A 14,804-nucleotide genomic window follows, 5' to 3' on the forward strand; every position below is an offset into this window, starting at 1 on the left:
CCACATCTGCCACTTTCATGTCCTCTCTCACAACATCCATGCATCTCCTCTTTGGCCTTCCTCGTTTTCGTTTGCCTGGCAGCTCCATCCTCAACATTCTCCTTCCCACATGCTCTGCATCTCTTCTCAGGATGTGCCCATACCATCTCAATCTCATCTCTCTTAGCTTAATTCCCAAGCTCTCCACATGTGCTGTCCCTCTGATGTACTTGTTCCTTATCCTGTCCAACCTTGTCACTCCCATCGCAAACCTTAACACCCTCAACTCCGCCACCTCCAATTTTGCCTCCTGTCTCTTTGTTAAGGGTACGGTCTCCAATCCATAGATCACAGCTGGACTCACTACTCTCATACATCTTGCCTTTCACTTTTGCTGGGACTTTCCTATCGCAAATGACTCCCAAAATCCTTCTCCAACTGCTCCACCCTGCCTGCACTCTCTCACCTCACTATTGCAGCCCCCATTTTCCTGCACAGTTGACACCAGGTACTTGAATTGACCAGCTTTTTACATCTGCTACTTGCATCTTCATTACACTCATTCCCATTCTCATTGATGCACATGTATTCTGTTTTGCTCCTGCTCACCTTCATTCCTCTTCGTTCCAATGCATACCTCCATCTCTCCAAACCCAACTCAACCTCCTTTCTACTTTCACCACATATCACAATATCATCCGCAAACATGTTCCATGGTGACTCTTGCCTCACTTTGTCCGTCAAGCTATCCATCACTATAGCAAACAAAAAAAGGACTCAAAGCAGATCCTTGGAGTCCCACCTTCACCTTGAACCATTCAGTCGTTCCAACTGCACACCTCACTGCTGTTTCACTGTTCTCATACATGTCTTGCACCACTCTAATATACACTTCTCGTTCACTCCACTCTCTCTCATACAATACCATAACTCAGAGTGCCAAGAGATATCGTATGCCTTCTCCAGGTCTACATAAACACACAATGTAGCTTTCTCTGACCTTCATTAATATTCTTAGAGCAAAAATTGCATCCAATGTGCTCTTCTTTGGCATAAACCCATACTGCTGTTCACAGATTGCTATCCCTCTCTCTTTTCAATCTCACCGCCAATACCCTTTCCCATAGCTTCATGGTGTGGCTCATCAATTTTATTCCTCTGTAGTTAATGCAGCTCTGTACATCTCCCTCATTCTTGTATATTGGGACTAGCACACACTTTCTCCATTCATTTGGCATTTTCTCATTCACTAGGATCTTATTAGGAACTCCACAGCCATCTCACCCAAACATCTCCAAGCCTCAATCGGGATACCATCTGGTCCAACTGCTTTCCCAGTCTTCATTCTTTTCATGGCTGCCCTCACCTCATCCTTACTAACCAACTCTACTTCCTGATTTGCTGTCTCCAACGAATGTGACCTTTTCTCTCTTGGATTCTCCTCATTTAATAAATCCTCAAAGTACTCTTTCCACCTTCTTAAGACACTGTTAGCACATCTTTCATCACTCTTACCTGCTGTACATCCCTCGCTTCCCTGTTTTTCTGCCTAGCTAGTCTGTACAGGTCTTTCTCTCCTTCTTCAGTCTCCAGTCTCTCACACAACTCCTGGTTAGGCCTGGGCAAAAAATCGATGCGGTTTTAAAATCGAGTGGGCACGTGAAATCGATTCATTTTTTAAGAAACTCGAGTTTTACGGTTTATTTATTTATTTATTTATCCACTGTCTGTGTCGCTCATGTTTTATAGCCCACGGCGCAGGCATATCATTTTTTACATTCGCCAATGCACTATCCTTTGTCGTTCATGTTTCCAAGACCATGGTGCACGCATGTCATTTTTATATTCACCAATCCACTGTCCTGACATCAATTTTCAGGCCGCAAGCCCGCAGCGCACGCATTTTTACATTCGCCAAAGAACCCTCGAGGCTTTCCGTACACGTCCTGCAGTTTCTCTAGTTCAAACAAACATGGCGAGTGAAGACGATGAGAAAGAGAGGCTCCTGCCCAAAATAGGCACAACTACATCAGTAATCTGGAACTGGTACCGCTTTGCTGAAACAGATGAAAAGCAAACACCGCTTTGCAAAGTGTGTCTGAAACCAGTTGTCGTTACCTGCAGCAGCACGACAAATCTGTTTCAACACTTGAAACGAAAACATCCCGCCGAATGGGAGAAATGCTGCGTTCTACGGAAAGAAAGCATTCCTAGCCGTACTTCCACTGCTAAGTCAACATCTGCCAAACAATCCACTCTACCGCAAAGCTTTTCAAGCTGTGTCCCGTACGAGAAGAGTGGGGCAAGATGGAAAGCTATTACGGATGCAATTACATACTTCATAGCCACCGACATGCTTCCGATTTATTCAGTAGAGAAGAGGGGGTTTCAGCATATGCTAAAGGTTCTGGATGCTCGGTACAACGTTCCTAGCCGCAAGTACTTTTCGGGTGTTGCGCTTCCTCAACTGTACAATCTTACTCGACAGAAGGTGTTAAGCGAGTTGCAAGGAATTGATTTTTATGCTGCCACTACGGACTTGTGGTCTAGTCGAACCATGCAGCCGTACATGAGCCTTACGGTTCACTACGTCAACGAAAGTTGGAAAATTCGAAGTGTCTACAAACCTCATACTTCCCACAGGATCATACAGGCGAAAGCATAGCTCTCGAGTTAAAAGACGCACTCAGCAGCTGGAGCCTTCCCGAGGAGCGACTGACCTGCATCACAACCGACAGCGGCTCCAACGTAATTAAAGCCATGAAAGACAACAACTGGCCTAACCTGAAATGCTTTGGGCATCGACTCCATAATGCCATAGGTATGTTTATGATATAACTTGGTGCATTACAGTAAAAGCTTTCTGGATTATGGTATTTGGATTAATGACTTTTTAGCACACGTCAGGGTGGTTACCACAGCAAAAAAAAAAAAAAAAACCGTTATGTGGGGTTACTGGATTATGTAGAAAGCATATTCATTCTAACTACTATTGCAAATTAATGTACATGGATATAATATTATCTGGGGTTGTAGTTTGAGCCCCAAAAACGTCTGATTGATCCATTTGTCACCATTTAACATTTAAGTGAGATCCAGTGTTCATTTTGCCAGACTAGAGGAGACAAAAACATGTTAATCAATGAGCCTTTGAGACTTTAAGTAAACTGAATTTTGACTAACAAAAATGACTAAGAACGAGCTTTGACACAAGACTAAGTCTAAATTGAAAAATGGATGACAAAATTAATACTGGTGAGATCTGGTATTATCTGAATCACATTTTAAAGGATCACAGGTTTCTATATGATAAAAGTAGAAGCTTTGTGTGTATTGATGTGCTTTTAAAAATCCTGACTAAATATTGTTTCTCCTTCTTATTCTTCTTTGTTGCAGTGAATGGTGTTAAAGATGATAAAACAGATCGTGCCCTAGGACTGTGCCGAAAGGCAGTTTCTGCCTTTTCGTACAGTTGGAAGAAACGAAGGGACATGGCTGAACTGCAAACTGAGCTTGGCCTTCCTCCTCATCAGCTGATAACAGAGTCCCCAACCAGATGGGGTTCGCGTCAAAAAATGATAGAACGCTTTTTGGAACAAGAGAAGGCCATAACCCGCATACTAGCGGGTGACAAGAAAACACGCCATCTCATTCCAACGTGGCAGGATCTTGAGGTGCTAGAAGCCATAAACAAAGCCATACAGCCCCTCCAAGAATTCACAGATGCGTTATCAGGGGAGTCATATGTGAGTGTGTCCTGTATCAAACCCGTACTACATCTCTTCCGAACCAACCTCCTGCAGGCACAAGAGGGTGACCTACCCCTCACCACTACAATCAAGAGGAACATTCTCAGCTACTTGGAAGACAAGTACAGCGATCCAGAGAATGATGAACTCTTAGACATGGCATCAATGATGGACCCAAGATTCCGCACCACCTACATCACCCCTGGAAAATTGGACAAAATCAAGGAGCGCGCCATAAATGAGCTTGCGGATCTTTGCCTGGATGAGCGCCCTACTGAGCAACCGCTGGAGAAGAGCTCCCCAAAGAAAAAAAAAAAAATTTAGCTGCTTTCTTCAAGAAAGCAGCGCCTGCTGCTGGGTCACAGTCCTACAAGTCAGAAAAGGACAGAACTGAAGCAGAGCTGACATCCTACTTACTGGGTCCTGAGGTGGACCCTGACACTGACCCACTTGATTGGTGGAAGAGGCATGAGCCCAACTTCAGCAGACTCAGTCACCTGGCCAGAAAATATCTCGCCATTCCAGCAACTAGCGCTCCGTCGGAGAGAGTTTTTAGTGTGGGTGGGGGTATAGTTACCTGCAACCGAGCTTGTCTGAAGCCTGATGTTGTGGATAGGCTCATTTTTCTTGCGAAAAATGTTTAAAAAGAATGTCTGCACTAGCTTTTGAAATTTTTGAAACAAGAGGAAGGATTCACTACAGTATCCATACACACAGTATGCTTGCCCGCTCTCTCTCTCTCATACACGCACATCTCTCATACACACACTCTCACACAATTCTCTCTCTCTCATGCACACATACACACAGAGGCAGAGTCCCCCCCCCACACACACAATTCTCTCTCTCATGCACACATACACACAGAGGCAGAGTTCTCTCTCTCCCTCCCTCCCACACACACACGTGCACTTTCACACATACAGTTCATCAAGAGTATTTTTTTGTTTTCAATTAAGATGTTAATGGAATGTTTGAAGCCTGCTGTTGCTGCTAGGCTCCTTTTCCTCACAAAGAATGTCTGCACTTACTTTTTTACATTTCTATTAAGATGTTTATGGAATGTTTGAAGCCTGCTGTTATTGCTAGGCTCCTTATGAAGAATGTTTGCACTTCTTTAAAATTAACAGTTGAGTTTTTTTATTGGATGTGTTACCTCAGGCTTTGGGCTCTTTAATAGCTCATTGGAGTGCGGGTCCATAAAACTACAGTGCACAAGCACTTTTTTTGCTGAATACAGTTATTGAAGCCTCTTATGAAAATAAATGTGTTTTGGAAATACATTTACCGTGAGCAGTCATTTTATTTTGAAGGTGGTCATTGAATCGAATCGTGAATCGAGTTTTTTATTAAAAAAAAAAAAACGAAGGTTTTTTTTGGGGGGGTGAATCGCCCAGCCCTACTCCTGGTACACATCTGCTTTCACCTTCGCTACCGCCCTTTTTGCCTTCTGTATAACCGCCTGCTTTCCTCATCTCTCTGCTCGTCCCAATTCTTCTTTGCTAGCCTCTTCTCTATAAGTTTCCTGCACTTCTTTGTTCCACCACCATGTCTCCTTATCTTCCTTCCTCCTTCCCGATGACCATCCTAGCACCTTCCTTGCTGCCTCCCTTACTAGTATAGCAGTAGTATCCCAATCTTCTTGCAGACTTCCATTACCACGCAATGCTCATCTCATTTCTTCCCTAAAGTCCTTCTAATGTTCAACTTCTTTTAGTTTCCACCACTTGATCTTTGGCTCCACTATTTCACACTTCCTCTTTCAAGCTCATCCTGCACACGACCACTCGATGTTGTCTAGCTACACTCTCCCCTGCCATCACTTTACAGTCTCCAAGCTCCTTCAGGTTACCCCTTCTGCAGAGTATGTAGTCCACCTGTGTAGATCTTCCTCCACTCTTAAACGTCACCCTGTGCTGCTCTTTCTTCTCGAAGTATGTATTGACTATCGCCAAATTCATCCTCTTTGAAAAATCAACCACCATATGCCCTTCCACATGTCTCTCTCTTACACCATATCTGCCCATTAAGTCCTCATCTCCTCTGTTTCCCTCGCCAACATCTCATCTCATTATCACTAGTCACTTTATCCTGTTCTACAGGGTAGCAGGCAAGCTGGATCCCATCCCAGCTGACTACAGGCAAAAGGCAGGGTACACCCTGGACAAGTCGCCAGGCCATCACAGGGCTGACACGCAGACAACCATTCACACTCACATTCACACCTACGGTCAATTTAGTGTCACCAGTTAACCTAACCTGCACATCTTTGAACTGTGGGGGAAACCGGAGCACCCAGAGGAAACCCGTGCGGACACGGGGAGAACATGCAAACTCCGCACAGAAAGGCCCTCACCGGCCACGGGGCTCAAACCCAGACCTTCTTGCTGTGAAGCAAGTGACAGCGCTAACCACTACACCACCGTGCTGCCCCTTCACCAACATGTCCGTTGAAATCTGCTCCTATTAGCACATGCTCCTCCCTCGGTATACTTTCTACCACTTCACCCATCTTTTCCCAGAAAGACATTCTTCATTCACACATTCAACCTGTGGGGCATACGCGCACACAACATTGATTACCACTCCTTGAATCTCCAACTTCATGCCCATCACACTGTTGACCAACTCTCCCCTCAAAACAATACCAACACCATTTCTCCTTCCATCCACTCCATAATAAAACAACTTGCATCCATCTCCAATGTCCTTGGCCTTGCTTCTTTTCCACCTCATCTCCTGCACACACAATGTCCAACTTCCTTCTTTCCATCATACCTGCTAACAGTCTCGCTCCGCCAGTCAATGTTCCCACATTCAGTGTTCCTACACTCAATTCTAAGCTCCTTCCCTTCCATCTTTCATGCCCTCTCCTAACACGCCTCCCCCCTCTCTTTCTCCTTCTCAGTTTTGGCGCAACAGTAGCACACTTTCCACCGGCACCCTGTTGACCAACAGTACCAGAGGCGGTTGTTGTTAACCCGGGCCCAGACCGATCCGGTATGGTATTTCTCTTTTCATTCCGCACGCTAGATTTGGCATGGTTTTACGCCGGATGCCCTTCCTGACGCAACCCTCTCCAATTTATCCGGGCTTGAGACCAGCGCCAAGAGTACGCTTATGCACCCCCAGTGGCTGAATTAAGAAAAACAGTTTTTCTTAATCCAGCCAAGCATTTGATCTCATTCGTTAATTAGGCCCATTTTGGATGATGCAATACACATCATGGCAGTTTTCTAAAAATTAAGCCATTTTCTTCAATCTTTGATTGGTAATCTCAAGAACGGACAATTAAGTAAAAAAAAGTGTGTTCTGCATTCAATTCTGAATTCAAGGAGAGCAGTTTCAAGCAATTTGGATTGAAATTTCCACTAGATATGCCCAACAATACTTTATATGCATTTGTTGTTTAATTGAACTGTTTTATTGATAATCAAAAAACAGACTATCCATCAGTAGCCTAAGGAGTATAATTTTCCACTGACTTAAAACAGTGATTACAAACAGCTTTTGTTTGTCAGTAAAATATGAACCAGTAGGCATCTGATTAAAGTTTAATTTATCACTACAGTCAGTTACAGAAGTTATATTGGTGGGATGGATCCAAGTTTGAACCAGATCCAAAAATGTTACCCCATCACTATCCTAATGATTACTTTGCAGATAAACCTAGTGAACGCCACCCATTTAAAAAATAAAAGGGAAAAAAGCCCCCACAATCAATAAGTTCTTTTTTTTTTTACTCAAATATTTTTGACTTTTACATGCATCACATATACATGTGTGCTCATACATTGTATTCAGAGCGATTTAACAAACATCCCTCCCCTCCCACTCGCCACACCTACAAGCCATGATTCCTGAGGAGTATTATTCCTGGAGTGTTGTAGGGAACTGCTGGAAGTCAAGTATTGAGTCACAAGATAAATAAAAAGAACAAAAGTAAAATAAAGTAAATAAAGCACACAAACGGGATGAATAGATAAAAGATAAATAAATAAAAGGTAAATAATTAGGAGGCGGCAAATTTAGACAATGACTGATACAGGACACTGTAACTGACAGAAAGGGGGGGGGGGTGTTAAAAAAAAAAGGGGCAGATCTCAATCCAACTTAAGGTTCTCAAAGTATTTCAGGAAAGGTCCACATACCTTCTGGAACTTCTTGCTCGAGTCACAAACTGAATAGCGGATCTTTTCAAGATCTAGACAGGACATGTCCCTTAACCACTGAGCGTGTGGGGGCGGGGCAGCATCCCTCCACCTTAACAGAATCGCACGCCTAGCCAAAAGTGAGGCAAAAGGACAGCATGCGGCTTTTGGTTGGAGCGAGGCACGTTTCATCTTCACCAGTGGTGCCGAAAAGGGCAATCAGTGGACTGGGTTCTAGCTCAAGATTAAGAATAAGGGACAAGGTTTGGAAAACATCTCTCCAGTATCTTTCCAGGCTTGGACAAGTCCAAAACATGTGAATAAGCGAGGCCTCACCTCTCTTACATTTATCACATAAAGGATCAACGTCTGAGTTCATGTGAGATAATTTGGCTTTAGATATAGGAGCCCTGTGCACCACCTTAAAACTGTAACAGGCAGTGACGTGCACAGAGATGCTGTATTTACCAGCCTGAAAATGGAATCCCATACATCGTTTGACAGTTGAAAGTTTAAATCCTGCTCCCAAGCAGTTTTAATTTTGTCCAGAGGAGCCTGTTTTATGCCTATCAGTTTGTCATAAATGACCGATATTAACCCCTTGCACGATGGATACAGTCCAAGTAACATGTCTGCGGTGGTCGCAGTAGTTACCCCAGGGAAACTAGCCATCTGAGAATGGAGAAAGCGTCTTGCCTGCAGGTATCTGAAAAAAAAAAAAAAATGAGCATGTTTGGTAGACTAAACTTTTCAGACAGTTGTGCGAATGATACAAAGCTATTACCAATGAAAAGATCTTTAAATATTTCTCTATACCCCTCCCATGCCACTCTTGGAATGCAGAATCAGATAGAGAGGGTTGAAAGAAAGGGTTGGACAGAATAGGACTAAGGAGAGAGAAATCATGTAAACAGAAATGCTTCCTGAACTGAGCCCACACCCTCATTGTGTGCCAAACCGTCGGACTATCAGTCCATTTACCTGGGGGGGCGGGGGGAGCAGCGACCCAAGCAGAGCCAAAATGGAAACACTTCGGACCAAACTCAACTCCATCCTCACCCATGTCAGACAGTCAGCTCGATTGAGAAAGTGCGACCAGAAAGTAATGCCCTCTAATAAGTATACCCTCTAATCTACGGGCCAAAACTTTTGCCAAAATTTTGGCATCAACATTTAGTAAGGAGACTGGCCTATAGGAGGAACACTCTGTTGGGTCTTTACCTTTTACGATAAGACTGGTGCATGCCTCATACAGTGTTGCTGGGAGTTTGCCTTGCTTGAAAGAATCTGATAACGCTAAACATAGATGAGGGAAAAGTAATGAAGAAAATATGTTTTGTAAAACTCCACTGGGAACCCATCAGGTCCCCAGTGGAGTTATATTAGCAGCCCAGTAGTAAAGACGGAAATTAGGTAGCGCCATACCTCCATCTTTTTTGGATTTTTGAAGATGGACTTTATTTAGTCTAGGGCGCTTGCCCCTCCATATATAGGCCGCTATGATTGAGTCCAACGAGTCAAAGAAAGATCTGGGAATAAAGATTGGTATAGATTGAAAGAAATATAAAAAAAATTTAGGGAGGATGTTCATTTTAACAGAGTTGATCCAGCCCACCAGGGATGTAGACAGTGGGGACCAGTGCATCAAGCACTCTTTCACATGATTTAGTAGAGTATTTAAAAAAAAAAATAAAAATAAAAAAAGTGTCTCTTTAAAGAAAAATTATGTTTCCTTGTAACGGTAACACTCGTCTTGTCTTCTTCCACTTTATCCGGGACTGGGTCGCGGAGGCAGCAGTCTAAGCAGGGAAGCCCAAACTTCCCTTTCCCCAGACACCTCGGCCAGCTCCTCGGGAAGAACACCGAGGCGTTCCCAGGCCAGCCGAGAGACATAGTCCCTCCAGCGTGTCCTGGGTCTTCCTCGGGGCCTCCTCCCAGGGGGACATGCCTGGAACACCTCTCCAGGGAGGCGTCCAGGAGGCATCCGAAAAAGATGCCCGAGCCACCTCAGCTGATTCCTCTCAATGTGGAGCAGCAGCGGCTCTACTCCAAGCTCCTCCCGAGTGACTGTGCTTCTCACCCTAAGGGAGCGCCCAGCCACCCTGCGAAGGAAACTCATTTCGGCCGCTTGTATCCGCGATCTTGTTCTTTCGGTCATTACCCAAAGCTCATGACCATAGGTGAGAGTCGGAACGTAGATCGACCGGTAACGTTCCAACTACGTTCCAACTACACCAAGGTAGTCAAATTTATTTTCCACAATCTTAAAGGGGAGGCTGGTATATTTTAAAGCAAGTGCCTCTGTATTCACAGGAAAAAGTTCACTCGTGTAAATTTAGTTTATATCCCGAAACCTGGCCAAATTGAGCAAGTAAGGATAGCATTACAAGTAAAGAGGTACCTGGGTTTGATATAAAAAGTAAAAGATCATCAGCGTATAGAGACACTTGTGTTCCAATTCCTTTCCTCCAAATCCCTGAAATAACCTTGCAGTTACAAAATGCAACTGCTAGAGCCTCTATGGTCAGATCGAAAAGCAATGGGCTTAAAGTGCACCCTTGACGGGTTCCCCTATTAAGATTGAAAGGTTGAGAGCATTGAGAATTGGTAAGGATAGAAGCAGTTGGGCACGTATATAATAGTTTAACCCACCTAATCACCGCAACATTCCCCAGTCGTTGGCATAGTCTTGAGGTGACGTCGATAAACTACCTTCCGCCTTACTTCTGTGTATACATTCAAGAGAAGCAGCATGTGCGAGTCAGAGTTTATATAGGCTTAAATTCGGTTACTGAAAGTGTGTTATAAGGACTGTGTGCACTATTTTTTCACTTAATACAAGAAATTAAGTGATGCCAACATTTTTGCCAAAATGGTATTTTAATTTTCCATTGTTTAGGCAGCTTCAGCATCATACTGTGAGATTCTGTTCAAATTTTTTTTTTCCCCCTCTATGAAGCCTGAGCCATTTATTTTATTAGTTTATAATTAAACAATAATTTAGTCTTCAGGAGAGACTGCCTGCACACAGTACTAGTATTAATAGTTTTTTTTTTCTTACATGAAAGCTGAGGCGTTTGTATTATATTTTAAGGTAACTTCATGTTGTGGTGTGAGGTTCTATGCACTTTAACTTTTGAACAAACAGGTGCATGTGGACAAGTAAAGCCTATTTTTTCTGCACTTTTGTAGTCCTGGTAATCTTTTATATTGGTAAAGTTTAGGGTTGAGCCGGATACTCGGCTGAAATGAGTATCCGGTACAGATAAAGCACTTTTGCCGAGTACAAGTATTATACGAGTCAATATCTGTGCTTGGACTGAATGAAAATCCTCACACAGCGTCACAGTGCCCCTCCCCTACACACACCGCTCTGCTCACTCACACAGAGAACAGCTCTCTGTCTCTCCCTCAGTCACTCAGGTTCATGGCTCTTTTCCGTTAACGTTTCGGGTTTCTTCAGCTTCAAGTTTGTTTTTATTTCAGTTTGTACTTCCTTATAACCAGTAGAGTTCTGGTAAACATGGGTTCGTTCAGACGTGGTGCTTGGTAGAAAGCGACTCGCGTTGCGTCTCTGCCTGTCGGAGATTTTTTTTTCCTTTTTTTAACCGTCGGTTAAAAACATTTTTTTTTACTTCACGCATTGAGTGTCTGACACTTTCTTGCTGTAATTCATGTAAAAATAAAGGTAGTAGTGGTACAAGTATTACAAATTAAGCCACACACACACGATCGTCAGAGTTTTTTTTTTAAACCGTCAGTTGGCTCTAACCAGTTTTATTTTACTTCACGCACTGAATGTCTGACACTAGGTAGTAGTGGTATAAATATTACAAATTAAGCTACACACAGTGTGGAAATTAAAAAAAAAAAAAAAAAAAGTATGAAAACTCTTGTTCATTACATTTCATAATTGCAGCCACGCGTGTTGTATTCATTGTTGCAAAACTTGTTCTGTAAATAGTTTGTCTGCTATATTGATCAAAACCATTGATCTGAAGCTCAATGCTGATGCTGTCCTGTAAAGTTTTCTAATCAGCAATAAATATAATTTCTGATCAACCCATATCAATTGCATGCTTAAAATAACATACGGGTTAAAGCCCCACCCATTTCAAGACAACCGACCCACTTCCGTGTTAAATCCTGCCCACTTCCAGATACAGATAATGCTGTACTTGCTCATCCCTAGTAAAGTTGTTTATAGGACCATTTCTCAGGTGTCTTTTTTTTTTTTAAATCAATAGTTTCAGTAATAACTTAATATTTAACATACTCAATTTTAATCACAAAAAGAGAAAATCACAATTTCTCGCAACCTTCACTTCCTCCCGCAATGTAATCACAACAAAAACCTAAAACACCGCAACTTTCATCGCAATTTTTTGGAAAAAAAACCCGCAACAGACATTTTAGCCTGCAACAATCACAAAAAAGGCCTGCAAAATCCTGGGGGGAAATGGCATGTGTGCGGCCAGGGCTTTTACAGGCTTCCAAAACGGTGTAGGTTCTGAAACCGCCCCCCTTCCCACAACAAGCCAGCTGCCAAAGAACATAGCAGCAAGCTCTTCAAAACTTCCATTATCCACCTAACAGAATTCTTCCTGTAGTAACATCTTCAGCTCCTGCATTATTATTCAGAACATAAACTACACTCCTATGTTAACATCTCTTTAAGAACACAAACCTAGGAAAAGCAACGCCCCAATGGGTTGCTCATGTGACCTTGAATAATGTACAGAAGACTACACAAATGGTTACTTTAAAAAAAAAAAAAAAAAAAGTTACCAGTGAACTTTAGTGTTATTCCTACCACGATAGAATAGTCCGTTAAGTTTAAAGAAGAGGAAAGTACTCACACCGCCGCTGCTTTAATTGTCATGGTAACCTTGACTCTGACAGCGGAGGCAGAAAGACCTCGCCACCAGAGATAAGGGGAAAAACAAAAAGTATGACAGCGGCCAAACAGAGTAGTTAAGAACCACAATAATCCGTCAGCCACAGTCACTAAGCAGTCCTTTATGATGTGCGCGAAACACTTGGGAGGCCGTTGACATCTCCATGCCTCATCCACTGATCGCAGCCACTTCCTCTCCCCGCTGGAAAGTGTGATACGGAGCCGAGCAGGGTACAGTAGTGAGGGCTTGAGTCCTTGGTTGTAAAGCTCAGTTATTACTTCCCTGTATTCAGTGCACTGGCTCAAAACTTCTGGGCAGTAATCCTCCACAATACAGATCTGCTGGCCGCAGTAGTCCAGTTTCCCCCTCCGTCTAGCCTCACGAATCAGAAGATCTTTTATCGGGTAACGGTGAAACCGAAGAATGACCGGCCGCGGTCTCTGTCCCGGGGCCGGTTTGGGTGCCAGTGAACGGTGGGCTCTATCGATCTCCAGCAGGGAGGAAAGCATTTCCTTCCTGAAAACCTCACACAGCAGATCAGAGAAGAATTCCATGGGTCACCTTCCTTCAGTAGTCTCCGTTAGGCCAAGGATGCGTAGGTTTTGCCGTCTGTTCCTTCCTTCCAGATCGACGACTTTAGCTTGGAGTTGTTTTCACAGAGGCTGGAGCAGACATTTTCCAGCTCACTGACACATTGGCTCAGGTCCTCAGAAACAAGCTCGAGTGAACTCAGACGCTGGCCATGTTCTTCTACAGTGGACCGAACTTGGTCGAATTTCATTTCCAGCAAGCTGAAAGAGGACCTGAAGTCTGTAGCTAATGCCTCGCGGTGCTGGTTCCAGGGCTCGAAATTAACTTTTTTTCTTTGTGTCCCCCAGTGGTCCCGAATTCTGTGTTGTATTGTCCCGAATGGAAGCAATAGTGTCCCCATTTTTTTCCTCTCTGAAATAACCAGTGGTTAATATTATCATATGAAGTTACTATTATATTTGTAACTATGCGATTTTGAACCCTTTATATCATTTTTACAATAAGTCACAAGACACAAGCGACACATGTCCTACACATCATCTACTTCAAAATTACAGTTATTGCATTTTCAGTTTATTAAACTTTGGCGATCTCACTGTATGAATAGATACCCGTTTATTTAAAGGGGCCAACTAGCTCATTCAGAAAATGTTTCAACTCCCTACATCTGCAGTACACTTTAGTTGAAAATAAGACCCCTTTTATGTTCATTTCATCTACTTATACCTTGAATATCTGTTGGCACTTATAAGGCCAACTTATAATTTTCACCATTACCGTTATCCATTTTTATGAACTTTCCGTTATCCATTACCGTTATCCATTTTTATGAACTTTCCGTTATCCATTTTTATGAACTTTCCGTTATCCATTACCGTTATCCATTTTTATGAACTTTCCGTTATCCATTTTATGAACTTTCCGTTATCCATTTTATGAACTTTCCGTTATCCATTTTATGAACTTTCCGTTATCCATTTTATGAACTTTCGCTGCCGAAACGTGGGTGCAAATGTTAGCAACATCAGCATAGTGCCAGGTCCGAGCCTAGTTGTGCTGCTGACTGACTAAACTTTCTGAACTAGAAAGACACCAAGAAAACTCACTTATTCTGTTGAACGGTATCTTCCGTCAATATCATCCACATCATTCCTGTTGTATTTTATATTTTGTATTTTTGTTCTGGCAAGAGTCGGCGCAGCGTGTGCGGTAGCAATTCCATTCCAAGTCCATATAATGCGGACTCCGGCCGAAGATTCTAGAACAGAATGCGCTGCTCTGTAGCCTCCGGATGCAGGTGCATCGAAAGTGTAGCTAATATGTATTTTTCGCTGTTAACGTTTTAAAATTGACAAATTAGGTGAATGTCTACGTATGTGTTACGGCTTTGTAAATAATATTAATGTAGAACTTTTTTTCTAGATCTATTTTTTTCCATTGTCCCGGGATTGTCCCAGATATGATAATTTTGTGTCCCGATGACATTTTTTATGGTC

General features: G+C 42.9%; 2 protein-coding genes across 8 annotated transcripts in view; one reads left to right on the forward strand and one right to left on the reverse strand.

The window, feature by feature from the left end:
* The window catches only part of tsen54 (TSEN54 tRNA splicing endonuclease subunit), a 191,490-nt gene that overhangs the window by 162,842 nt on the left and 13,844 nt on the right, over positions 1 to 14,804 (reverse strand). The window contains exon 1 of one of the 7 annotated variants that reach the window (XM_060901452.1): positions 7,880 to 7,952. The exons of the other annotated variants lie outside the window; for them this stretch is intronic. The gene's annotated coding sequence lies outside the window, so the exon portion shown is untranslated. Of the gene's footprint in view, positions 1 to 7,879; positions 7,953 to 14,804 lie in introns of those variants that run through there. 7 annotated transcript variants of the gene reach the window in all.
* LOC132869369 (E3 SUMO-protein ligase ZBED1-like) lies at positions 1,952 to 4,052 on the forward strand. The gene is made up of 3 exons (XM_060902711.1): positions 1,952 to 2,470; positions 2,623 to 2,800; positions 3,376 to 4,052. The coding sequence occupies exons 1-3, from the start codon at positions 1,952 to 1,954 to the stop codon at positions 4,050 to 4,052; spliced, it is 1,374 nt and encodes a 457-aa protein (XP_060758694.1).

The sequence above is a fragment of the Neoarius graeffei genome, chromosome 20 (assembly GCF_027579695.1).
Source record: "Neoarius graeffei isolate fNeoGra1 chromosome 20, fNeoGra1.pri, whole genome shotgun sequence".
Taxonomy (NCBI): Eukaryota; Metazoa; Chordata; class Actinopteri; order Siluriformes; family Ariidae; genus Neoarius; species Neoarius graeffei.

Excerpts from the sequence above, each read along its gene's own strand:
- LOC132869369 (XM_060902711.1), top strand. The coding sequence starts at position 1,952 with ATGGCGAGTGAAGACGATGAGAAAGAGAGGCTCCTGCCCAAAATAGGC. Across the intron at positions 2,471-2,622 it reads ACAATCTTACTCGACAGAAG|GATCATACAGGCGAAAGCAT; the intron begins GTGTTAAGCGAG and ends TACTTCCCACAG. Across the intron at positions 2,801-3,375 it reads TCGACTCCATAATGCCATAG|TGAATGGTGTTAAAGATGAT; the intron begins GTATGTTTATGA and ends TCTTTGTTGCAG.